Genomic DNA, 26634 nt, shown 5'->3' on the forward strand with positions numbered 1-26634 from the left:
CCTGACTCTGGTGGGGTCTGGGCGCAGCTGGGAGTCAGCGAGGGCCGCGGGTCCGTGGTCGCTGTGGGTTTGGGGAGGAGAATGATAGTAGGTGACGTGTGTTGGGAGGTCAGTGCGCGCCCGGCACAAGCTCAGAGCCTGCCATATATAATCGTTCACTTCTCACAACATCTGTCGTGATAGAAACTATCATTGCCATTTTTCAAATGAAACTGAGGCCCAGAGAAATTAAATAACTTGTGGGGGGTCACAGAGCCAAAGGATCCTGGGCAGGGCGTTCAGATGCAAATGCCCCTACACCTTAGTTCTGTTTCTACAACTGCTCCCCTCCCCCACCCCTTCACTCCTCCCCTCCCCCCATCACAGCTGGTGCTATCAAGATTGAGGTCCCATTCTACGGACAGGGAAACTGAGGCCCAGGCGCTTCTGCTTGACCCACATTCCCTCAGTCTGAGGGGAGTGGTGGCCCCTCCACCCAGGTGAGGGCTGGGTTTTTCGGGCAGAGCCTCCTCTCCACTGTCCTCCCGTGGCTGGGGTCTTGCTCATCCTACCCTGTTACTCTCCAAGCCTCAGTGGCCTGTTCTGGAGCATGGAGATTCTGCACCTGCTCAGAAGACCGTTATATTGACCCGCTGAGATCACTTGCAGTGAGGACCCTGCATACGATGACCATTCACAGGCACATCCCCCAGCTTTGCTCAATGCTACTGGCAAAGACCTGGCTCAGACTGGCTCTGGTCAGGGAAAGGAAATTTATGGGCTCATTAAACTAGGCCATCTCAGAGCAGGCTGACGTCAGGCAAGGCTGGATCAAGTTGCACAAGGACGTGATCAGAATAGGGTTTCTCTCTCCATCTCTGTGTTGGCTTCATCCTCAGGCGAGATCTCTCCAAATGGCAGCAAAGACAGAGCGGGCAGCTGCACCCGACATTCTTCCAGTTTAGCAAACCCGGCCAACCGACTCTCAGGCCACAGTCCCAGGGCCATCTCTCATTGGACGCTGTGGGCCGTGTGCCCATCCCTAACCAAGCATGTGGCTGGGGGGGTGGAAGTGAGCAGAGCCACCTGCACTGATGGTGGGAAGGAAGGGGTTTTCTAAAGGAACTGAGATGCTGACGTCAGAGTAAAGGAGGGTGGGTGGCAGCCAGTGCTGGCTCAAGGGGCTCGGAAGAGATGCCGGAGCAGTCGACCCCATGGTGTAACAGTTCTTCCTGCATTTGAGAGGGGATGCTGGCTGAGGAGCTGTAGGCGGCACTGAAGGCGGTGAAGAGCCAAGGCAGTGGCGGTGGCAGGGCCACAAGCATAAGAAGTGGCCGACAGACAGACATGGTTCTCCCTAGGTAGGTCCAGATGGTGCCTGGTGAATGGTGCGGGAACCAAGGATGCTTGGCTAGATGTCGGGGGACATGTCACTTCATGGCGGGTGCTGTGTGGCACCACAGCTGCTGTTTTCTCCTCGAGTCTGCCACTGCATTCTGGCATTTGAATGTGGCCCAAATACAAGCGCTGACGAGAGGCCACTTTTCACCCATCAGATGGGCGACGTTGAGAAAGTCATCTATCATCACTCACCGAGGAGGGAAGGGGGACTTTGGTGCTCCTGGAGGGGGTGCCAGCTGGTACAGCCTCGCTGGGAGGCCATCAGGGAGCAGCTATTAAAATTTGAAACGTACATTTCCTATGGCCCAGCATTCTTGGTGTCTGCCCTAGAAAAACACTCGCATCTTTGTACAAGACGGCTGATGCAAGATGTAATAGTTAACCAAAAAAAACCCCCAGAAGCTGCCTAACTGTGTGCGCTGGTGCTGGCTGTGGTCAAGGACACGGGTGACGGGCAGAGTCCCCCTGCGCCTGTTTGCCGGCCTGTGTTTGCTGCGGTGGGGTCATGTCCCGCTGCAGAAATGGGCACCTCTTCTAAGACCCGCAGGTGCTGTGTAAGCTGGTGGCTGGCCTGGGATGACCACACTGGGACGTACCCCAAAGACGGAACACCACACTGAGTGAGAAAGAGTGGACTAGATCCAGGTGTACCAACGAGGCTACTCAGACCTATTGTTGAGTGAAAAGGAAAATTATGAGAAAAAAAGCAGAGAGCAGAAAAAGCCCACGAAACAACGACATAGTTACATTTACCATGTGTACCACAAACACATGTGCCATCTCTTCTGAGCTTGGTCTGCTCAGGGGACCAGATGAGGACCAACAGGCAGGTACCAGGATGTGAAGGGACCAAGGCCTTCAGTGTCTCAGCACGGTTTTACATTCTTACCAGGAGCAGCTATTCCTGGTTTGCTTGTGTAACTCTAGGTCAGTGGGAAGAGCAGGGTACAGGTGTGTGTTGGATGGGAAAGGTCAACTTGCTCAAGGAGGTCCCTCCTCCAAGATGGGGCCCCAAGGGGAGGTGGTGCCCTTAGACCAGGCCCCAGGCCTTCAGTCTAGCAGAGCGATGGGGCACTGGCCGCATGCCTGAATCCCTGCCCTTGTGGGGCTGACACCCGGCGGGGTGGGCATAGATGAATCGGGTGCAAAGTGGAACAGTGGCTCCCAGAGGTTCCAGGCCCCATCCCTGGAATCCATGGATGTGTCCCCTTATGTGGTAAGGGGAGCCTTGCAGATGTGATTAAGTTAGAGATCTTGAGATGGGGGTGGTCGCAGTGTCCTCACAAGGGCCCTTGAAAGAGGGAGGCGGGGGAGGCTCAGAGTCAGGGGAGGAGGCCACGTGGTGATGAAAGCAGAGGTCGGAGTGATGCAGCCAGGAGCCGAGGGATGCAGGTGCTTCTAGAAGCTGGACGAGGCGAGGAGCAGAGCCTCCCTGGGAGCCCCAGAAGGAGCCAGCCCTGCTCACACCTTGCTTTCACCCCAGCAAAACTGTCTCTAGACCTCCGGACTCCAGAACAGTGGGAGAACAAATGTGCCTCACTTTGCACCACTAGGTTTGTGGTCACAGTTACTGCAGCCACAGGAAACTCCTGTGCATCTTATGGGCGGGATCGGGAGGATGGGATGTCAGCTTTGCAAAGGCCTGAGGGAAGAGCAGTCAGCCAGGGGGCCAGCCCGTGCAAAGGCCCCGGGGCAGCCTCTGTGTGTTGGAGGTTCAGGCATGGGGCTGGAGTGCCGAGAGGGGGAGGTGGTTTTAAAACTTGTCCTTGGGACTTCCCTGGTGGCACAGTGGTTGAGAATCCACCTGCCAATGCAGGGGACACGGGTTCAAGGCCTGGTCCAGGAAGATCCCACATGCCGCGGAGCAACTAAGCACGCGTGCCGCAACTACTGAGCCCATGTTCTGCAGTTACTGAAGCCCGTGCGCTCTAGCGCCTGCGTGCCGCAACTACTGAGCCCGCATGCTGCAACTACTGAAGCCTGCGCGCCTAGAGCCCGTGCTCTGCAACAAGAGAAGCCCCTGCTCGCCGCAACTAGAGAAAGCCTGCACGCAGCAACGAAGACCCAACACGGCCAAAAACAATAACAAAAAACTTGTCCTTGAACTCTTGGCTATGCTTCCCAGCAGGGGCTACACCCCTGGCCTTCGTGTCCACCTCCATCAGCAGATGGGCCTGAAGGGCTCACGTGATGACTTCTGAGCCTGCCTTAGGAAAGGCCACAGGCTTCCCTGGACCCCCTGGCACTCAGGGCAAGACACTTGCCATCTCAGTGGGGGCGGAGAGAGGGAGAGAGAGAGAGGACGCACAGGAGCCCCAGCTGTTCGAGCCGGCCCTTTGCGTCTTCCCAGCTCAGCGGCCAGCTTGCGGGTGAAGAAGCTTCGGGTGGTCGGGGGGTGGCTGCAGGGAGGCCTTGAGGAGCACTGCCCGGCCGAGCCCGGACCGCCGCAGCCGTGGGCGATAGTCAGGATGGCTGGGACGTGTTTAGTACTGCCACATTTGGGATGTTTTTGCTGGTATCTAGATGCCGTGTGAGTCTGCTAGGGCCGCCGTAACAAGCACCCAGACATTTATGGTCCCGTGTCCTGGAGGCTGGAAGTCCGAGATGGAGGTGTCGGAGGGCTGGTTCCCCCGAGGCCTCTCTCCTGGGCGTGTAGACGGCTGTGTCCTCCCTGTGTCCTCACGTGGTCGTCCCTGTGTGTGTCTGTGCCCTGATCTCCTCCTCCTATAAGGACACCAGTCACACTGGATCGGGGCTCACCCTATGGACTCATTTTACCTTAATCACCTTTAAGACCCCATCTCCAAGTACAGTCACATCTTGAGGTGCTGGGGGTCAGGACGGAAACATCCAGATTTTGGAGGAACACAGTTCAGCCCATAGCAGATGCCCAGATGGAGGGAGAGGGGGTCGTAGCCAGAGGTGAGAGGTCGTCAGGGCGGGGACCGGGTGCACAGGGGGTTGTGCGGGCCGAGTGGCCATGGGGGCCGGGGTGGGGTGTCGCTGGTGTCCCTGGGCCCCGCCCCACTCAGCTCCCAAGTGCAACTCTTGGTCCTGGAGCTGGACCCTCTGCCCAGCCCGTGCCCCCGGGGAGCACCCCAGCCCCTCCCTCTCCGGGGGACCTGCCTGAGAGGGAGGCGGGTCCCCGTGCCACGGCCTCCAGAGAGGGCGTTACAAGAGAAATCAGTTCTGGTTCAGAAGACTTGTATTCACCTCTTAGTATTTGAAGAGAAGCTGCTCTAACTGCTGGGATTGTCTGTGGGACGTGCTTTCCGGCGCTCCCCGTTGTCTTCCGTCCAGGACGAGTCTCTGGCCCCCTTGGCCCCATTGGTCCCTGTGCAGGAGGAACAATTTCAGGCGCCTCCGAGAAACCCAGCTTAAGAGGGAAAATTAGAGAGTTGGTTTCAGGCATGGCTGGTTCCAGGGGCTCTGGGCCCAGACTCTGCTTCCTCCCTTTGGCTGACCTTGCGTGCTCCCCCACCCTTCCCAGAAGAGGAGGCCCTCCTTTTCTTTTGGCCGTGCTACGCGGCACGCAGGATCTTAGTTCCCCAAACAGGGATCAAACCCGTGCACCCTGTGCTGGCAGCTCGGAGTCTTGACCACTGGACCGCCAGAGAAGTCCCGAGGAGGCCCTTTCTAACGTTTCAGGGAAGGTCCTGGGTTGTCTCACTTGGGTCTTGTGCTCTTCCCTGAGCCCATCACTGGGCCAAGCAGAGGTGAGTTCTGATTGGCTGGCCTGGGTCTTGGGCTGAGGGCCTGTCAGCCCCAACCTTACCACATGGGCCAAGTCGGGGAGGGGTGGCTTTCCGGAGGAAAATTGGGGTGCAGGTGCCAGAAAGGGGTGTTGGCAGGAAAGAGGCCGGCAGTGCATGTTCCTGCACCCTTTCCAGGCTTGTCGTCCGGTTGCTGTGCTCTGGGAACTGATCTAAGGACATACAGACCCAACTCAGTGAATTCTGGCTGCCCTACTTGGAGGCGATGTAGCTACTCCCAATTTAAAAAGAACCAAAGCTGAAAACCTATGTCCACAGACAAACTTGTGCATGAGTGTCCGTTGCAGCATTATTCATAATGGCCAAAAAATGGAAACTGCCCAAATATCCATTGACCCGTGATGAATGGACACACAAATGTGGTGTATCCACACAATGGAGTATTATTCGGCCCTAAAAAGCTATGAAGTTGTGATGCATGTTGCAGCATGGAAGAGCCTGGAAAACACTATGTAAGTGGAAAAAACAGGAAGACAAGGCCACGAGGTGTACGATTCCATTTATAGGAAATGTCCAGAACCAGCAGATCCGGAGAGATGGGAAGCAAAGCGGTGGCTGCCAGGGGCTGGGGGAGGGGAAGGGGGGCGACTGGTAATGAGTAGGTGGTTGGTTTATTTTGGGGTGGTGGGAATGTTCTGGAATTGGATAGTGGTTGATGGTTGGACGGTGCTATGAGTGTACCAAAAGCCACTTTAAAGGGGTGAGTGGCATGGTGTGTGAGTCACCGCTTAAAAGGAAAGATGGGGATGACGGGTTAGGGGCTCTGCTCCAGGCCCGCTGGTGAAGGGCCGGCAGGCCGGACCCGCCTGCCCCGTCTGTGCTGTGTGGCCGCTGCTCTTCCGGCCCCGGCTGCACAGTGGACAGCTGCTCGCAGGGGTCAGCAGGTTGTGAAACTGAGAAGAAGCCAAGTTACTGTGCATCACCGAATCAGCGGTACCACGATCTCAGAGAGCGCGAGGAAAGGGAAGGGCTGCCATGCACACGGTGACGGGCTGCTTTGTCACGTGCAGTTGGTTTCCGACTTATGGGAAGAGCTTTCTAGACTCAGCAAGACACAGCTCTTCACCGTGCATCCCTATTAAACACACATTAAAGAACAAGGAAAGTTAAGCAGGCTGGTGAGCTGTTGGAGGCGCTGTCAGGTCTGTGCTCTGTCCGTGTGGGGGGGAGGGGTGGGTGGAGGGCGGGGGAGGGGTGGGTGGAGGGCGGGGGAGGGGAGGGATGGGGAGGGGAGGGGGAGGGGAGGGATGGGGGAGGGGAGGGGGAGGGGCGGGGGGAGGGCGGGGGAGGGGATGGGTGGGTGGAGGGATGGGGAGGGGGTGGGTGGAGGGCGGGGGAGGGGGCGGGGGGAGGGCGGGGGAGGGGAGGGGTGGGTGGAGGGATGGGGAGAGGGTGGGTGGAGGGCAGGGGAGGGGGCGGGGGGTGGGTGGGGGAGGAGAGGGGCGGGGGAGGGCGGGGGAGGGGAGGGGCGGGGGAGGGCGGGGGGAGGGGGAGGGATGCTCCTTCTTAAACAGTCCTGGAGGAGCGCAGCCGGCTGGGAACGCACGGAGAGCGTCTGACGCCCACACTGCCCTCAGCCTATAGCCGAGTGTTCCTCGGAGCTCAGGCCTGCCCCTGCACAGCATCTGGAGTTTCCTTCCAAGGCCCTGTATCGGGGCGAGTGGTGTCTCCCCAAACTCACGTCCACCCAGAACCTGAGAATGTGAGCTTATCTGGAAAGAGGTTGCTGCAGATGGAATCAAAGCTGAGGCTGGAGATGAGCCCATCCTGGATTGTCCGGGTGGGGCCTGAACCCAGTGACAGAGTCCTTGGAGAGGAGGTGAGAAGGCGGGAAGCACACGGGCAGGTGGCGGCAGGGCCGGGAGCCGTGCGGCCACGAGCCAAGGACACAGCAGCGCCCAGGACGCCGGCAGCACCAGGGGCGGGACGAACAGCAGCGCATCCGCCCTCAGAGCCCCAGCCCTGCGGCACCCGGGCCTCGGGCTTCTGGCCCCCAGAACTGAGCGGACAAACTCCTGGGTTTTCAAACCCTGCTTAGTGGTGGTTTGGGCGGCTGCCCAGGACCCTGACACACCTCCCAGCTGTGCCCACCCTGCCTTCCTGCTGTTCGCTAAACCAGGGCCGGGGCGACCTTCCCCACACGTGGAGGGATGGTGCCACCTGCCTCAGCGTCAGGGGCTTCCGTTGTGCTCGGGGGGCAAGTCCCAGCTCGCACCCCAAGCCCGTGGGCCCAGTCTGCTCCGCCCCTCCTCCTTCACCCCAGGCCCCCCGCCCCAGAGCTCCCCCCGACCCTCATTACTTCCCGCAGGTCTCGCCCGCGCCTCTTCCTGAGAGGTGCCCCCTGGCTGAAGCCTTTGCAAAGCAGCCCCTGCCCTCGCCCCACTCCCCGCTGCACAGCCCCCACCACCCGCCGTCTGGTACCTTCTCGTCTGTTCACTCCGGGCCCCCCTCAAGGCCGGGGGCTTTGCTGTCCTGCCCTCAGTGGCTCTCAGCAGCACCATGAGGGCCTCAGGAAGGATCCTCCACCTTCGAGGGGAGCCTGCCCCAGCCCACCGCCAAGGCGGCGAGGAAGTGAGCGGACCAGCCACTGCCGGGGCTCCAGAGGCCTGGTGTCCCGGGTCCCCCGGGCCCTCAGCTCCCCCCGCCCAGCCCTTCGCGCGGGGCTCCCCAGAGGCTGGTCCTGGGTCGCTCTCTCGCTGCTCTGCTGCCCGGCATGCTGACTCTGGCGGCTCCAGTTGCCAGCCACGTGCTGCGGGCACGAGGCCCGTTTGAGACCTTTGGCCGGCAGCCTCCTGCCTGGACAGTCCCATGGATGAGCCACGCCAGGCAAACCCGTGTGTCCCCAGCGCGGGTGCGTCAGCTCCCCACCACACCCCCTGCACTCCTGACTCCGTGGCAGGTGTAGCTGTGAACCCCGAAGCCCAGGCTGGAAACCTGGGCGTGATAGCTATTTCTGTAGAACTGCTTACTGTGTGTCTTTAACCCAGAAGCGCTCATTCTGAACAAGTCTGTTACAAATAATGGCAAAAGGAAATGCAGCTCTCCACCTTGACTTGATTGAAGTCAACAAGTATTTCCTCTGGTAGCGTTCGAGCCCCTAGTTCCAGCTCTCTAGTCACACGACGTTTTGGAAGATTAGCTCTGGAGCCCAGTCGAGGGGCACCCGCGTTCGGATGGCAGCCTCAGCAGCAGGCGACGGTGCCCACCAGGCGTTCTGCATACGATGGACGCCATGTGTGACTGAGGCCACTCTTCCCGAGTGACGCCCCTGTCCCCTCCCCGCCGGACTCTGGGGCCCAGGGTTCCAAGCGCGCTGGGCCAGCAGGTTTGACGGCTTATGTGCGCTCACCGCACAAGCTAACGCGCGTTCAGAACGCGGGCGTTCCTAGGTGCCGGCTTTAGAAGGCAGAGTTTGCGTGTTTGAGTTTCTCTTTTCTTCTTTTTTTTAAAAAAGTAAACTTTGGGAATTCCCTGGCGGTCCAGTGGTTAGGACTCTGCTTCCTCTGCAGGGGGATCCCTGATTGGGGAACTAAGATCCCGCGCGCCCCGCGGTGCGGCCAGAAAAAGAAACTTTTTGAAACAGCTTTGCATTTACAGAAAACTTGTGAAGACAGTGCAGAAAGGGCCCGTGTGCCTCGCACCTACTTTCCTGTGCTGTTAACATCGTACGTGTCACCAGCAGTGAACTGATGTCCACGCATTATTATTAGCTGAGGTCCCTGCTGTATCAGACTTTCTCATTTTCCCCCTAACGTCCTATTTCTGTTCTGGGATCCCATCCAGGTGCTCCTGGGGTCTCGTGTGTCAGCTGAAAGAAGTATGTGTGTGTAGTAACCCGCGTGTGTAGTAACCTGGGTGCGCGCACATATGCATAAACGCTTCTACATGCAACCTCCCGTAGCTACGTTCAGCTACACGTGCGCTCACGCTGAGGTCTCCGCATCTAATCCGTCACCACAGGGATCATCCGGCCTCTCCCCTTGCTGACCTGGGACCCTGGGAGTCACTTTGGGCTCCTCTTTCTGTGTCTCTGTCTGTCTCCCTCATCGGTCACTGAGCCCGGAAGGCCTGGCTCCGCCCCCATTCCTGCCCTCTGCTCGGCGTCCCCTCTCCCCCAGGCCCACCGACCGCTGCCGTGGACCAGGCTGTGTTGTCGGGCCTCCCGCTTCCAGGGCTTTGTCATCACCTGGCCCGTGTGCTGAGCCCGGGCCCACGCTGGGCTGGAGGGCGCTGGCCCCTGGAGTGGGTTTTGCGCACCGAGTTGAGAGCTGGGAGGCCCCGTGCGCCCACAGAGGGTCTCTGCGTTAGAGGGCGCAGCCGGCCTGCCCTCCGCCCGCTCCCTCTGTCCCGGGAGACCCCGGCGCTGGTTGTGCAGCTTGAACGTCAGAATGAACGGGGAGCCGCTGGCCGTGCTTCCTCAAACCCCGCTTAACGCCTGACCCCACCCCCCCCCCCCCCCCCCGCCCCAGCTCCCCTGAGCTGCCCGCGATGAGTAGCTCACGCCCCCCGAGGTGGAGTGAGTTGGGGCCCTGCCCTCGCACGCCCGTCTGTGGAGGCAACGCGTGCCAGCGTCCTGTCCCGCCAGCCCTGCGAAGCCGGAGCCCGACGCCTGCTGGCTGCGTGGACGGCGGGGCGGCCTGGTCTGTCACGGGGACTCAGCACCGGCCCCAGATGCCAGGCAGGCAGCCCCCGACCCGCGGGCACGGAGCGGGGTGAACGGCTGGCTCTCGGAGGGCCCGGCGTCCTTCGCACCTTCTTTGGGCAGCCGCGCCCGATTTCCCTGGGGCTTGGCCTGCGTCCCTCTCTCGCCCGGGGACCTATGGCCACGCCGTGCCCGCCGAAGCCCCTGCCGGCGCTGAGCCCGGACAGAGCTGGAGGGAGACCGAGAAGGGCAGCCGCTCGCCTGCTCCCTCGCCGGGAGGTGGAAGGGCCGCTCCTACTCGGGCTCCCCCAGCCCCACGCCGGGAGCTGCCCTGCCCGACTCCACCCTCGGCCGGGTCAGCGGAGACGCCCTCTGCCGCTCCCCCCGCCCGTCGTCAGGGACGGGCGGTGAGGGCCCCCCGAGGAGCTGGAGGCGGCTGGAGGGAGGGGCGCCGGTCAGAGGCAGGGCGGTCTGAACGCGTGGGCGGCAGGTGACGGAAACGGATCAGCGTCGGCCCCGGAGAGCGACACGTGTCCCTCCTGTCGGTGCAGCGAACTGTGCGGGGTGAGGGGTGCTGGCCGGCCTGTGAGAACTTTCTCTTCATACTTTTTCAATAAATCGAAACGTGTTCTAAAGCTTATTACAGAGAAGATAAAGGAGCTTTCTGTACAGATACAGAAGTAGCTCCAAGACGCAGAGTAACCGCAGGCGCAGGGGAAGCAGGCACGCAGTTTGCTTTTCTGTGTGTAGGAGACGGGGATGCGGACGTGGGCCGGGCGGAGGAGACCATAATTTCCCACTTCCTTGTAGTTGTAAAAAGCAACTTGGAAGGACACACAAGGAAGTAATATTTAAGCAGGTGGAGGACTCACTTATTCAACACAAATGGAACCCCAAACTGCTGAAAACCGCCTGTCGGTTCGGCCGTCGGGTTGAGCTTCCAGCCCCTCCTGGCAGCAGCCCGGCCCCGGCGCTCTCTGCTTGGCTCTCTCCCGCTGCCCGTCGTCTCTTCTCTCCGGGAATCTGGGTCACGGAGAGCGAGCTGATCTGGACGCAGGTCTCACCCGGGCGGGCGGGGACATCCAGGCAAAGCCTCACTGGAAGCTGGTGGGAATGTGTTTTTTTAAAAATATTTATTTTTGGCTGCGTCCTGTCTTCGTTGCGGCACACGGGCTCAGTTGCCCCGCACGGGCTTAGCTGCCCCGCGGCATGTGGGATCTTAGTTCCCCGACCAGGGATCGAACCCGGGCCCTCGGCAGTGAAAGCGCTGAGTCCTAACCACTGGACCGCCGGCACGTTCCCAAGGAGAGAATATTTTTAAAGGGGAAAAAGTATTTAGCAGAATGTTGAGAACACGGGAAGCTGCCCAGTGACAGGAGGGCAGTCCATCCCCGGGGGCCCCGAGTTCCCCATCCCCAGTCGCCCACAGAGCACATCCCGGGGCCGGTGTGCGTGGCTTCGGCAGCAGCAGGGATGACTCGTGCGTCATACACACCGTGAAGAGCCCGGTTCCCTGGCATTTTTAGGTGCAGGAAGCTGCCACGCCTGCCCCACCTCCCGCCCCGGGATCCTGCCTGGACCAGCGCCGACCGATGGGAGACCGGACTGAGGACCTCCTCTCCTCCAGTTCCCGCGGCGGTGATGGTGGTCGCCAGTGTCACGGACCCCGACACCGAGTCCATGGCAGGTGTCGTCTGGGCGACGTCCGTGTAAAGACCGCGTCTCCTCACTGCACCACGAAGCTCCCCGGGCAGCTTGACGTCACCCGCCATCACCCCAGCCCGCTTGGCCGCAAACAGAAATGTCCGCCGTGTTAGACGGGGCCTGACAGACGCCGGACGAAGCCCACGGCCCCAGCCCGGGCGTCCTCTGCCAGGGCTTCCCCGCAGCTGACGTCGGAGGATGCACCCCCGTCACAGAGGCTCCACAGCGCTCGGTCAGTGGCTGTCCTGCTGGTGTCGGCCCCAGTGGTCATTTTCCTGCCAGGACTCTTCCTCCGGCTCGTAAGCCCCGTTCCTTCACAGTGGAAACGATGCAGCCAATCGACGGCTCTGCACAGAAGAGCAAAGGCGCGCAAGTAGCAGGGAGAGAGAAGGTCACGGTCGGGGCTCACCAGTCGTGTCTAAGGACACAGAACCCATACGCCATGAGGAAAATGAAGGACCGTGTAAAAAAAGCAGTTTCTGCAGGTTAAAAATATAAAGTCGAGAGAGGAAGTGACAAACTGGGAGAAAATTATTTACAAAATAAATAATGCAGAAAGGAGCGCCTACAGTGCAGTAAGAAACTCAATAGTAATGAACAGCCGAAGTACAAGGTTGGTTTACAGAGGAGAAATACAAATGGATTTTTAAACACAGAGAAGTTGCTCAATCTTACTCATGATTAAAGAAATGAAATTAAAATGTGAGAACTTTGTATCTTTCTGATTCAGCCAAGGTAACGGTGACGTTTGCGTCACACGGCTTTGGGGAGGGTGCAGAAAAGGCACTCGGGTTTGGTTGGCAGAGAGCCCTTTCTGGAAGGCAATTACTTGCATCGAAATCAAGAGCACACGTTCCCTGTGACTTCCACCGCTAGGGATGGAGTCTGCAGCCTCCGTGGTACCTGTGTGCCCAGGTGACGCCTGCACCAGGATGTCCAGTGTGGCTGGCTCTCGTGGGGGGACGCTTCAAACAGCAGGAAACTTGGCGTCCATCCGGGAGGATGCCCCCGACACACACGCACCCGGTCCGTGTGCCAGGACCGCGTCCAGTGGACGGCGATGGCCAGGGCGGGTCCTTAAGTGCCGACACGGCCCTGTCTCAAAGGCAAACACGTAGGACAAAGTACAGAACTCTGCGTGAAGTGGCCACCAACTGTGCGAAGGGACAGGTGTGCACGACACCGATTTGCCTACGCGCCTGCCGGGCAGCGGGACCTTGGCCAGAGCGGGAAGTGGGTCCTCGCCCGCGGCCCCGTCCCCCGTGGCCCCGCCCCCTCCCATCCGCCCACAGACAGCTCCCAGGGGTGTGTCCTGCTTTCCCGAAGATCTCGAGCAGGACTCCTGGGAAGGGGTCTACTTTCTAAGCAGGAAAACGTCAAGGTTCCATTTCTGGGTTTTGGACGACGGGCAGAACGAGGGCGGACTCCGTCTCGGGCGCAGGCGCGTGTGAGAGGGCTGCGCGGGACCCTCGTGCTGCGGCGCCGGAGGCCCCCACTGCTGGTGCTCGAGGGGAGGCACAGACCACCCGGGGCCGTGAGCACTCTGCAGAGAAAGGCCCGGGACCCCGCGTGACGCCACCAAGCGCCCCTCCGTGGCCGTGGCTGAAGCCTGCGGTGGGCTCACCGGGGGCCAGCCGAGCAGGGCCCAGTGAAGGGACGGCCTCATTCAGCACCATCCATCCGGGTGAACGTGGAGGACATCTTGGTGCTAAACATAGAAAGAAACCCACCCAAACGGCGACGCCCTGCCCAGGGGGCGGGGTGGGGCCGGACCTCCAGGCCACCTGCCTCTCCTGCTTTGCGGGGGCTGAAACGGCTGTGGCCTTGTGCCCCGGTGCAGGGCCGGGGGAGCAGGACAGGCGACCCCTACAGCCGTCCCCATGCCGCGCGACACCCACGTGGCAAGTGTTAGAGGCCAGTGACAGACGGCAAACAGTAAAGAACTCACAAGCCAAACAAGGAAGAAACTGCCCACGGTTACTAGCTAGAAAAGGTGTTTTCCTCCCATTTTATTTGATAATACATTTTCACAGAAACAGGATATTATTTACAAATATACAGGTAAGAGACTGCTGGTCAAAAATCTTAAACCTAAAATGTCATCAAAAATTAATTTACAAAACCCGCCAACCGTCCAGGAGCCCCAGCGGGATGGTCTTTGCAGGACGGGGCTCTCTGCTCTGCCAGCTCCTGGGGCCCCAGGCCCAGTCGCCCACGGCCGAGTCTCAGGAGGCACTGGTCTGCATGTTTTTGGAAGCTGCGAGCATCGCTCTTACTTTGGCCATGAGGTCCTGTGCGAGGAGAGACAGAGGGCATCCCTGGGGCTCCCGTTAAGACTCGGGGAGCGGACGCTCCACACAGCGAAGTAGCTCGCGAACGTGTTAGCGGGTGAAGACCGAGGAAACTGGGGGCAACGTGCTGGGTGGCTGGGGACACACCCAGGCAGGCTCAGGGCCCAGGAGGAGACGCTCAGGCCTGGCCAGGAAGGAGGAGACGGGGCTGCCCGGAAAGGGGGGCCCAGGGACCAGCTGCCCCGGGCAACGCCGACACCACGGCCTCCAGGGGACCAGCCGGGATCCCCCGTCAGGACCCACAAGATGAGGGGACACAGGGAGTGGAAACTAGGCCCTTTAGAAGAAGATGGGAGGAAAGAGAGACCCACTCCCACCTTACCTGAGTGATTTTGCTCTGCACGGAAGAAACAATTGCTGAGGAGATCTGACCGTCTTTTTCCTGAGAAACTCCCCTAACGCAAGTAAAGAGAGAGGTCAGAGGCTTAAAATATACTTTAAAAAGCCGTTTTACCTGTTTCCGGTATCCTTAAAAAAGAAATCAACATTTATAAATATATGTATTTCACTTTTATATTTTATGTAACACATTTGAAATATTTCATAAAATGCAACATTACTCAAAGATATGTTCATATAAACATTATATAAGACACATTAAAAAAAAAAAAAAGAGATGAAGAAAAGGACAGAAGCATAGAAAGCTAGCGCCACACTCCCTGAGTCTGACCACAACCCGAGTGGGCGCCTCTGGCGCATCGTGAGGACTTTCGGGGGGCCTGGACACGACACACAAGTGGTGGTCGGGGCCTGTACTGAGTCACGTTTTACCTTTAAAGAAGCCGCACCTTAGATTCTGACCCACCTCACGTGAGCTGCGGCCTCTGCTGCTCACTCACCAGCATCGGGCACCGTAACGCACACTGGCGGAAGCAGGGGGTCTACAGGCGGGATGGAGGACCTGATCCCCTGCCCCCGACCCCTGCCCAGGCTCTGGGTGGGTGGGTGTGGGCGGGCGGCTTTTCGAAACAGGACTGTCTGGCAAATGTCCCCCGACAACCACGGGCAGCCAGGCAACGGGGGTCACCTGCGCTGGCACGGGGAGACCGCGGGACCATCAGTGTGGACGCCGACATCCCCACGGCCTGCGCGGTCAGGAAGTGACGGGTTCACCCCTGCCTGCTCGGGCTGAGAGGGAGCGATGGGTGGATGGGGGTCCTGGGCCCCTGTCGCTGCGGAGTCCACTGCCTGACCCCTCCTTTGGTCACAGCGGGCTCCCCAGCTCCCACCCCATACGGCCCACGTGAGGACAAGGCACCATCGGCGGGGAGCCTGGAGAGACACTGGTTTGGGGACCGCTGCTGGCACACTACGCGGCCGCCCCGCACACGCTCACAGAGTTCCCTCTGCCCGAGCGCGGAGCGGGCGGCCCGGGGCACCGGAGGCGGCTTCTGGACCCGCGCTGCCCAGGCGGCCTCGGTGCTGACCCACCTCAGTGTCCGCCCTCTCCTCGTCTGGAGCCCGAGTGACACATGCAGGAGGATGTGGGGCGCAGGGCCCGGGGCCGGGGGTCTGCCAGCCCGCCCCTTCTCGGTGACCCCCGTGGCCCAGAGGTCAGGGCGGGGTTACCTGGAGCGCTCCTGGCTGGAGCCCCGACTCTCCACAGGAGAGATGCTGGCCGAGTGCCGGCGCGCGGCCTGCTTGCTCGGGGAGGCTGGCTGGGAGCCGGCCTTGGACTTGGTCCGCGACCGTGAGCGCCTCTTCTTCTTCTTCTCATGGGGGCTTCTGGAAGGAAAGCGGTTTCAGACAAAGGCACAGCGCTGGCTCTGAAGGAGTTCTGGGTGCTCTCCATGGGACAATGCGGCAATTTCACCCACCCTTCTATACACATTGACTCCTTTTTAAAGCTATACACGTTTAATGAACTTGAAACGGATGGATATAACAAAAGTCGTGCAGAAGTAAAACGTAGACCACCTTCTCGGCAGAAGTCCTCAAGTCAGGTGTCTGTGGGTTTAAAACACGATCAGCACTTTATCTGCATTTAAAATAACCCAAGACAAGTAACCAAGCGCTGTTCGTACTGCTTGTTCCTTTACGCTGACTTAATGGGAACTTCCAACCCGAAGTGGAAAATCATTAACACCGAGCGCTGCGAGCACAGACGCTCGCGTGTCCTTCCGGCCTGAGGCTGACGGGCCCCCGGGGCCACCTGCTCTCCCACCGGCCCTCACGGCCGTGCCTCGCTGCCCACGGCCCACGTCCTCCGAGTCGCCAAGGCCCGTGATTCCACGTCAGAAACGCCCCCCAGCTCCTCCTCCCCCTCCAGACCCGCAGCCCGCACTGCACTTCGCCTGGGCCCACCGCCTCCCGCCCAGAGGCAGGTCTCACTCCACTCCACGCCCTGCCCTGTGACCCTCCTCCCCACGGCCCTGAAGCACAGCCAGCAAGAGGGAATGTGCAGGTGGAGGAAGCGCTGAGGTGCAGGCCCCTCCCCGCTTCTCCTGAGACCACCGTTGCCCGCCCTTCAGAACCCGCGGGCGCCACAGCTGCAGGCCGCCCTCCAGAACCCGCGGGCGCCACAGCTGCAGGCCGCCCTCCTGCTGGGACCGCGTCTCCTGGAGTCTCTGCAGGCACAGGTCACCGCTGGTTTCATCAGCCCCCGTCTCAGTTTCTGCCGCTCCCCCCTTCCTCCCGGGCTGCGTGTTGCTGCAAAGCACGAGAGGGTGGATCCCTGGCCGTGGGCAGCTGGGCGACCCGACAGGAACTGGACCTCGGAAGACACCGCCCGATGCCCGATGCCCGCGCCCTCGTCCTCAGAGCGCGGCCGGGGGGTGGACGACGGGCTCCTGGCGCTGTCACTTCCCCTGCGTGTCGCCACTGCTCTCGATACGCACGTCCTGGGTCACCGCCTGCACAGCTCACACCCCTCCTGGCTCCTCGGGACTCAGGCGGCTCATGGGCCCTTCCCAACCTGGAGACACCCCAGGGCCTGTCTACACGCCCACCCACCCCAAGACCAGTGCACCTGTCAGCCCGCCTGTCACTCGTCAGGGCACTTCCCTGGGGCGGTCCCGTGGACCCCTGGTGCAGGAGGCTGCTGGCCAGCGAAGCAAGCTGACCCTCCCGCCGGGCAGGGCGCGGCTTTCTGGCTCTGCCTCAACAACACGGAGCTGGCCCTGGGTGGTGGCAGCCGGGCAACTTCAGTTCAGCTGTGGGAAGTGTCCCTGGTGCGCTGGCCTACCTGCAGGCCAGGAGCAAGAGAAGTGGTCCATAAAGAAGAGGTGCTGGGTACACAGAAGTGCGAAGTGCACACCACAGGCCTACTTCCTACACTGCAGACGTTTTGTGACTTTTTGTCTGTAAACACATGGCTAGGATTTCAAAGGAAGCAGCAAATAAAAAAATAAATAAAATATTTATTTGGGACGTGACATACGTCCCAAATGATTTCAGCCCCAAATCCGGCTAAGTTCCTACGGCTGCCTACATGAATTAATTAAAGGTAGGTGAGCAATCCTGAACTGTAAATCACGTTCAATTTCACTACAACTTGATCTCATGACAAGACTTTCTAAGCGTTCGCTTAAGGAATTAAGTAATCTTTTTGTTTTTTAAATTGAGGTGTGCTTTATATCCAGCGAAATGCAAAGGTCTGAAGTGCTACTTGATGAGTTCTGGCAGACATGGATGGTGAAACCCAGACCCCTGTCACGACCAGGAAATTCTACCATCCAGAAGGTTCTTCCACTGATGCTGTCAGGCATCTGCGTCCCCTGCCCCACCATCACAGATACGCACTGCTCTGATTTCTATCGCATGAATGAAAACTTCAGATAAATCGCATCACACAGTATTAGTCTTCTGTGACTGGCTTCTTTCGCTCAGCAGGATGTTTCTGAGATTCTTCGTGAGGTGGGTTTCTTTTCGCTGCTGGGTAGCATTACACTGTATGAATCTGCCATCACTGGTTGAGGCTTTCTCCTGTTAACAGACACCTGGGTTGTTTCCGGTTTTTAGCAATTACAAACCAAGTTGCGTCTGTGGTCAAATGTTTATGGCGAGTAAACACCTGGGACTGGCACGGTCAGGCCATGCAGCAGTACACGTTTAACTCTGTAGGAAACCACCAAACTGTTTCCCAAGTGTTTCAACACTTAGTCATGCCCGTCTTGCTTATTTTCGGCCGTTCTTGTCAGTGTAAAGAACACCTCACTGTGGTTTTAATCTGCATTTCCCCGACAGATGACTGAGGAAGCTGGGCACCTTTTCATATGCTACCTTCACTGGCTATTTAAATATATTCTTTTTTTCCACCAAGGTATCTGTGGTTTATTTATCAAGAGAAACTATTCCTTAGCCCAGATATGCACAGTTCATAGTTTCGAAACACAAGTATGTGACAAACCACCGTGGAACTCAACCCAAAGAGATTCTTTACATTCCAAAATCACTTTGCGCTCTAAGAGATACCAGCCTTCCTCATCTCCTCAAAATCTTCTACGGAATCATCACTTCTGTAGACATCTTCCTTCTTGGTTCAGCCACAGCAAGCTTACAGACAGCTTGCAACACCCGGGGACACACCGAATGCTCCAGCAGCAGGAAACTGCAGACGCCTGGCCAGGAGGCTGCACAGCTGAGGTCTCGCTAAGGGACTCGAAGCTCTTCTCCTCGACAGCTCGATGACGACAACCTTCCAGACCGACGGAGAAATGGACCGCAAATACATTCTTCTACAAAATGTCTCTCAAGCCCTCTGCCCCTTTTCTAATCGGGCTGCCTTTTTGGACCTGACATAGGCCTTTGTCAAAGATACACACTGCAAATATTTCTCCCCGTCTGGGGCCTGCCGATGCACTTTCTTAACTGTCCCTTTTGAATGAAGCTTTTAATTTCAATGAAGTCAAATTTATAATTTTTTTCTCTTACGGTGGGATTTTCTACATCCTCAGGAATCTCTGCCACCTCATAAATGTATTCTCCTTGTTTCTTCAGAAACAGAATGGTTCTAGTTTTCATGTCGAGGTCTGTGATCCACCTTGAGGTAAGCTTGGTATCTGGGGTACAGGTCACTTTTCTTCCATTCTGACGTCCAGTTGTTCAATCAAGTTGTGCTGAAAGGACTTTTCCTCACTGCACTGTTTTGGCTCTTCACCTTTTTCAGGTGTACAGCGCACACTGATTACTGCTGTAGCTCTCTAGTAAAGTCTTGAATTGGTAGCAAGAGTCCTCCAACTTAGTTTTCAAGGTTGCTTTGACCGCTAGTCAGCGCGCCAGTATCTACAAGAAGCCTAGGGGAGTTTTGATTGGGATTGTATTGGATCTGCAGATCATTCTGTGGAGAAGAGCCATCTGAACAATACGGAGCCTTCCAATCCATGAATATGGACTTTCCCTCCATTGATTTAGGTTTCCTAAACATTCTCTCTGAAATGGTTTGTGATTTTCAGTGTAGAGAGATCTTATACATATTTCCTTACATTTATCCATAAGTACTTTGCTTTTTTGATACTGTTCCAATTAGTATTGTTTTTAACTTCATTTTTCGGTTCTTCTAGGCCAGTATACAGAAATAAACTTAGAGGTTCCTTAAGATTTTACATGATTATGTAAGAAGACACAGTTTTATGCTCTCCTTTGCAATCTTTAGGCCTTCTATTTCTTTTTTCTTGCCGCACTGTCGAGGCTATGAATTCTATTACAGAGCAGACACCTTGGCCTTGTCTCCGATCTCAGGGGGAAGGCACCAGTAAGTGTGATGCTAGCTGTAGGTTTTGCAAAGATGTCCTTTGGGAATTCCCTGGCGGTCCAGTGATTGGGACTCCACACTTCCACTGCTGAGGGCCCGGGTTCAATCCCTGGTTGGGGAACTAAGATCCCACAAGCCACAGGGTGTGGCCAGGAAAAAAAAAACAAACATGCCCTTTACCAGATGGAGAAAGATTCCTTCTATTCCTGCTTTGCCAAGTTTTTTTTTTCCCCCCCTTTTTTCTTTTTAATGAATGGGTGATGAATTGTGTCAAATATTTTTTCTGCATCTATTGAGATGTCATATGATTTTCTTCACTTTTTCTGTTAATACTGTGAACTACAATGACTGGTTTTTGAATGTTAAAGAACCTTGCATTTCTGAGACAAAACCCATTTGGTCCTGATGTATTATCCTTTTAGTTAATTGCTAGACTCAAATTAGCTAATACTTTGTTAAGGATTTTTGCACTTATTTTCCTGAGAGTATTAGTTTATGAATAAACACATGCGTGTGCACACACATCCACACCCCCCCAACAAAACACACCACACTCCACACCACACAGATGTGCACACACTGTCCATCTGCTTTAGGACGGTCTCATGAGGTGAACTGGGAAGTGTTCTCTCTTCTATTTCCTTTGAAGTGTCTTTAAAATTGGTTATCCCTTTTTTCTTGAATGTTTGTTAGACTCTACTGATAAAAGTCATCTGGGCCTGGAGTTTTGTGGAAAGGTTTTAAATGATAAATTCAGTTTCTTTAGCAGATGTGGAGCTACTTAGATTTTCCATTTCTTCTGCTGTCCATTTGGGTAGTTTGTTTCTTTCAAGGAATTTGTCCATTTCACCTATGCTGTTAAGTTAACCAGAATGAGATTTATTTCCTTATTATCCTTTTAATGTCTATAGGGTCCTTCATTCTTGATCAATCTAAAAAAAGATTTATCATTTTAAAAAATCATTTTCAAAGAACCATCATTTGGTTTTACTGTTTTCCTCTGTGAGTCTGTTTTCTATTTTGTTGATTTCTGATCTTACTTTTATTATTTCCTTGCCTCTATTTACTTTGAGTTTAATTTGTTCTTCTTTTTCTAGCTTAAGACAGAAGATTAGTTTTTAGACCTTTCTTTTTTTTTCTAATATAAACACTTAAAGTTACTAACTTCCTTCTGAGTACAGCTGCAGAAGGAGTATGTTACATTTTCATTATCATTCATTTCAACATATTTTCTGCTTTCTCTTGTGATTTCTTCTTTGACCTATGGGTAATTTAAAATGTGTTAACTTCCAAGTATTTGGGGACTTTCCAGATACCTTTCTACAGATTTTTATGTGGTAGGGAAACATACTCTGTGTCATCTGAGTCTTTTGGAATGTGCTGGGACTAATTCAGTGTTACAGGGAACGATTTAGCCTGGTGACTGACCCACGCGCATGTCACGAGAGTGTGCATGCTTCACTGCAGGTGGTAGCGTTTAGCTGGTTAACAGTGCTGTTCATATTTGCTGCATCTGTAGCGTTCTACTGCCTGCCTTTCCCTTTAGTTCTGTCAGTTTTGTTTCAAGTATTTTAAAGCTCTTTTATTCAATGCACGCATATAAAACACTATGCCCTCATGAAGAGCTGGCCCCTTCATCATTATGAAACTGCCTTCTTTATCTCTAGCACCACTTCTTCAAGTCTGCATGGTCTCCTGTTAATACAGCCACACAACCTTTCTTCTTATTAGCATTGTACAGTGTATCTTTTTTCTATCTTTTAGATCTTAACCTATTTGTATATTTAAAGTGTCTCTTATAAGCAGCTTAGTATTAAGTTTTGCTTTTTAATGCAGTCTAAAATCTCTGCCTTTTAACTAGGGTTTTTAGTCTGCTTACATTTAATGTAATTATTTGTATGGATGGTGTTAACAATCTTCTTGTTTTCTAGCTGTCCATTTGTTCTTTTTCCTCCTCTTCCCCACTTTTCTGCTGTCTTTTACATTAATAAAGCATTTTTATGGTTCTCTTTAACAGTCTCTATTGGATTTTTAACCTTTTTTTTTTTAGTGGTTGCTCTAGGGAATTATGATATGCATCTTTCAATTGTCATAATCTACACTGAATTACTAACGCCTCATGTATGATACAAGAACCACAGAACAGTAGCATATTCCCATTCACTCACTCAACGAGCGTTTGCCGATGTGCTCAGTGAGTGCTGAGCTGTAGGAATTCAGTGCTAAACCCTGCCCCCCACCCTAACCAATCACATACTATTTACTGTCATAAAGTAACTGGAACTTCCTGTTGGAGTGTACTGTAATATGATTTGGCTAAACATTTTCATGAATTTTACTTTTAAAAATATTCACCCTGCCCAGATCTGGATCTCCAAACACTAGAAGGAACCAGGATTCCTAGGAGAAACAGCTGACCCCAGGTCTGGGGCAGGGAAAGCACCAGCTAAGCCTGGAATACCTTGGGCCAAAAGTGACAAAGTACTCAAAGAACAATGGGGCCAAATGTGAGACAATGTTACCATCAAATAGAATATAATGGCAATGGATCGTTGCACAACAAATAAAAAACAAATCCCCAAACCCAAAGTCTACAGTGATACTAAAACAAAGGGGGGTGTTTAGAGAAGAAATGAGGAGAAAGCTGCTGGCCACAGGACACTCACACTGTTCCAGTGCCACCCCACAGATGACTTGTTAGTTCACAGAGGAAAAGGTACAATTACACAGCAGACACAACCAAGTGATCAAACTCAGTGTCACTGGCAATGGGACAAAGGGACACTTGTGTGCCTCCTGGTGTGATGCAATGGGAAGTTACACAACTTGCCAAAAATACTTAACATGAACACGGCCAAAAGGACACAGTAAGACAAATCCAGAGTGTGGGACCTTCAATGATACAGGTGACCTGGGCTTGTCAAAGTCATGAAATATACACTCACAGGAGGGTGTGAGGGAGGGAGGAAGAGGAGGAGAGAGAAAGGAAAGCAAATGTGGCAAAACGTGAACACTGAATCAAGCTACAAGTTACATGCAGATGGGTGTTTTTAAGTAGTAAGTTAAAAACTTTCTGGTAAGTTAAAATTTTTTCAGAAATAGAAGTCAGGGACCTCCCTGGTGGTGCAGTGGTTAAGAATCTGCCTGCCAATGCAGAGGACATGGGTTTGAGCCCTGGTCCAGGAAGATCCCACATGCCGCGGAACAACTAAGCCCGTGCACCACAGCTACTGAGCCTGCGCTCTAGAGCCTGCGAGCCACAGCTACTGAGCCTGCACTCTAGAGCCCGTGCTCTGCAACAAGAGAAGCCACCGCAGTGAGAAGCCCACGCACTGCAACGAAGAGCAGCCCCCGCTCGCCGCAACTAGAGAAAGCCCACGCGCAGCAACGAAGACCCAACGCAGTCAAAAATAATAAATAAATTAATTAATTAAAAAAATGTTAAGTTAAAAAAAAAAAAGAAAAAGAAAATAGAAAAAAAAAAAGTCAGTGAAAGCAGCACTCAGCGATCAGCTTGTAGAAATAATCCTTCAAATCTGGCAGGAGGCACTTTCCCCTCAGTCGGGGTGACCTGACGGGATTAAAGTGACCCTGACTTGGCGGACGAGTTAGTCGCCTGCTGCCACACTGAAGCAGAGACCCCGAAGCTACTCCGAGTAGAAGGACAGAGGGGACAGCCTGACTGCTGGGTTAACACAACTCGCCTGCTAACAGAACACATTCTTGGCCTACAGAAACTCGGGGTTTGTAATCAAGCCCAGGAAGTCGACCAGTAATCGTGCACGTGTTCACCTCTACTGGGCTCCTCCGGAGTCCACCACTGTCCGCGACCCCTGAGTCAGGTCACAGGCTTGATCCCGTCTATCAGGGCAGGGTAGCCAGGCCCTGCAAGTAAGCTGAATCTTAACTTCTTTTGTCTGACTTATTAAAGTTCTGATGATAACACAAGCTCTGATGAATCCTAATATAATCACCGTCTTCTCTAGTGATAGCTCTTTTAATGCAAAGGTTGATTTGAGGGCAAAGCAAGAACTCTTCTGTTAGGAGGGACCTTCGGCTACAAGGAGTTAATTTTAGACCATGCCCTTTACATATACCAAGGGTGATGATAAATTTCAAATGTCAATTACTTGCATAAGGAATAAAATTTAAAATGGACTTCAATTTTCATCATTTTATCCTGCAACAGTCACGTATGCTTAGTGTGGGAGTTCCAAGGCAAAAAATGAAATTTATAAACAGACGGAGTGAGTCTGTACATGAAGCCTTCACTGAAATATATCAGTTTTACAGCTCCTTTCCTGATTTTTCTGTTTTAAGAAAAAGAGATGACATTTTATCATTTAATGGAACTATTGCATAACTAGCCAGACTGCAGGAACATTTTTCAGTTAGAAATGCCTTTCAGAACTGCTCCTGCATGTATACATGTAGCTGATTCACTTTGCTATACAGCAGAAACTAACACAACATTGTAAAGCAACTATACTCCAATAAAGATGTTAAAAAAAAAAAAAAGAACTGCTCCTGTTGAGGGTGTTTGCTGATGGGAGGGGCGTCTCTGAGGCAGGTTTGGGTGATGGCTGGGTTCATTTGTCCAAGAATGGTGGACACCTGAAATGCAGATGTGTCCTCTGGAAGACTCTGGAAGGTTCTGGAACCCCGGGTGTCCTGACACTCAGCAGCATGGCGTCATGAAGTCTGAGACTACGATGGGCAACAATGGCGTCTTGCCCTTTTCTGGGTGTCTCGGTCACCGGGACGGCAATGTTCCTTGTCTACCTAGCAGAGCCGGGGCCCGCCTTAACTCCAGTGCAGGGACACAAAAAACGGGAAGCCCTCGTTTTCAGAGAGAATGGAAATACAGAAGCCAAGTGACATAAAGCATTCAGGTGGCATCACCCACCCACGCTGGACGGGATGATCCCCAGATGGCACCCCTCAGCTGAGAGGGAAACGCCCACTGGTCCACCGGCCATGCTCCTGGCTTGGGTCCTGTGTCTCAAGTCAGTGGTGGTGCCAGGGCCTCTGGTGGCAGAGGTCAGCCCCAGAGCTCTCTTCCTGGGAGCAGGGACAGGGGCCCCGGCTTGCTGAGCGTCCAAGGCCCAGACTGGGGGTGACGGTGACATGGGAACCAGCCTCTCTCACTCTCCTCAACTAGACAGGTCTCTCCTAGCGGTCAAGGGGCCAGAGGATGGGCCCTCTCCCTGCTCTCAGACCCCACGAGGACCCTGTGGCCTTCCCCTGGGAGCTGCAGCCGAGGCGTGGCCACCTGGGCGGCAGGAGGGATCCACTTGAGACCTGAACTTCGGATTCTCCCTGTCACTCGTCCCTCCACTCCTTTCCCTTCTCGACACGTACAGGGTAAGGAGCTGTGTGTGGGGGTCTAGGGGCAGCTAGACTTGGGGGAAATGTGACCCCAAGAGCTCCCAGCAGGGCCAACCAGCTGCAAAGACAGGCGGGCTCCAGCACAGGCAAGCGCCCTCTGCTTCTGAGTTCCAGAGCAGTGCAAACGCTGCCAGGATGACTCGGGATCGGCCAAAGCGGCTGCTCCCCGGTTCCGGACAGCTCTGTGCCGGAGACGTGGGAGCCCCACTTTCCAGCGCAGGTCCCGTGTCTGCGAAAGCTCCGCCGCCTACCTGGACCGGGTCCGCTTCCTGCTGACTCCAGGGCTGTTACTCATTCGGTAGGCGGTGGGGACACTCCTGTCCTCCCGCCGTCTCTCGGGGGAGTGCGCTCGTCTCCGAGGGGACCGGGACCGGGACCTGGCAGAGGAAAGCAGGCATTTCAGTCCTGTGTGGGGTGGGCAGGGGAGCACCTCCACTGCTGAGACGGAGGCCAGCCCTGGCCTGAGCCCGTGGGGCATGGCGGGTCCCTGCCTGTCCTTTCAAGGCCCGCCCCCCGCCTCCCTACTCTGCTGACCCGGAACTGGATCCAGGCTCAGAGGCAGAACGCTCATCACACCAATGCTAAGCTTCTAAGTGGGGCACAACTCATGCTGAGGCCGGAGCCATGAGCTGCTGGTCCAGACACTCAGCGGTAGCCAGCTCCCGCGCACCGGGGTCTCCCTGCAGTTCCTGGCGGACGCGGGCCTACTGCTGCTCTTCCTTCCTCTTGCCTTTGCCCATTTGGTCTCCCTAAAAAACGTTCAGCTCACTGGTATTTCTGTCAAAATTAGGTAAGGAAAGGCAACAAGATTCAAGTGAGTTGTTTCCTCTTGTTCTGAACACTGGCAAGAGGAAGAAACGGAAATGTGATGAAGTTCGAGGACCCCCTGGAAATCTCTCTTGTTTGCACTCGTCTTATGGCCTCTCAGCGTGCAGAACAGGCTGCAGGCCCGCTGGCAGGACGCCTGAACCTTCAATCCGATTCAGACCATGCCGTTCCCAGGAAAATTTTGGCTAAATCATTTGTTTACGAGATGTCTAATATTTTTTCCTCCCTTTCCTGTGCCTGGTAAAGGACTATTCTATTCATGCAGTGCCGTGAGCCACACAGGGCAACCATGGCCCACAGACACCAGCACGCAGAACTCCAACTCGAGACCCTCACCCACGGGGTCAAGGTCCTAACGGAGGGCCCTTTAACAATGGGTTTAGGACTCTTATTTTAGTTTTTTGTCTATTCAGTGAAATTACTGTTTTGGGGAGACCTGAAATAAGCAGAAATCTGGGCGGGGGGGCGGGGGGGAAATTTCTTTCTGTTCTGTTTCTATGACAACCCACTCAAAAACGATATACAGAAGAGATGTTTTGATTTTGTCATCTAAAGAAGTTCTACAAGGAATCATTTTAGTCACAGTAAAACCCCCAACAGCGCACACCGTTGTCGCAAAGATCAGCCTGTAATCACATTCCACCCTCTGTGTCACAGGGGAAACCCTGAGTCACTCCTGAAAAACACCGCAGCCACGGAATGACCTGCTCCGGGAGAGACGCGTGCCTCGGCTCTGGGGCTCCTCTGACACAACTGCTTTTCAGCTTATACAATGGTTGTGATTTTTGTTTCCAGAGCTTTCCTAAGATTTAAGTAACAGATTACAAAGGTGAGGTCAGTCAGACACCTTGACATTTTACCAGGCTTTCCCTCAAA

General features: G+C 55.0%; 1 protein-coding gene across 3 annotated transcripts in view; it reads right to left on the reverse strand.

Annotated features, from left to right (window-relative positions):
• Nucleotides 1–13476: 13476 nt before the first annotated feature.
• The window catches only part of SFSWAP (splicing factor SWAP), an 89224-nt gene continuing 76066 nt past the window's right edge, over nt 13477–26634 (reverse strand). For 2 of the 3 annotated variants that reach the window (XM_068562549.1, XM_068562552.1), the window contains exons 15-18: nt 25182–25307; nt 15420–15575; nt 14173–14245; nt 13477–13790 (exon numbers count right to left, since the gene is read on the reverse strand). In XM_068562549.1, coding sequence (XP_068418650.1) covers nt 13725–13790; nt 14173–14245; nt 15420–15575; nt 25182–25307 — 421 coding nt within the window. In that variant the 3' untranslated portion in view covers nt 13477–13724. The remainder of the gene's footprint in view (nt 13791–14172; nt 14246–15419; nt 15576–25181; nt 25308–26634) is intronic. The other variant, XM_068562550.1, reaches the window with a different exon arrangement.

Source organism: Eschrichtius robustus, chromosome 14 (genome assembly GCF_028021215.1).
Source record: "Eschrichtius robustus isolate mEscRob2 chromosome 14, mEscRob2.pri, whole genome shotgun sequence".
Lineage (NCBI taxonomy): Eukaryota > Metazoa > Chordata > Mammalia > Artiodactyla > Eschrichtiidae > Eschrichtius > Eschrichtius robustus.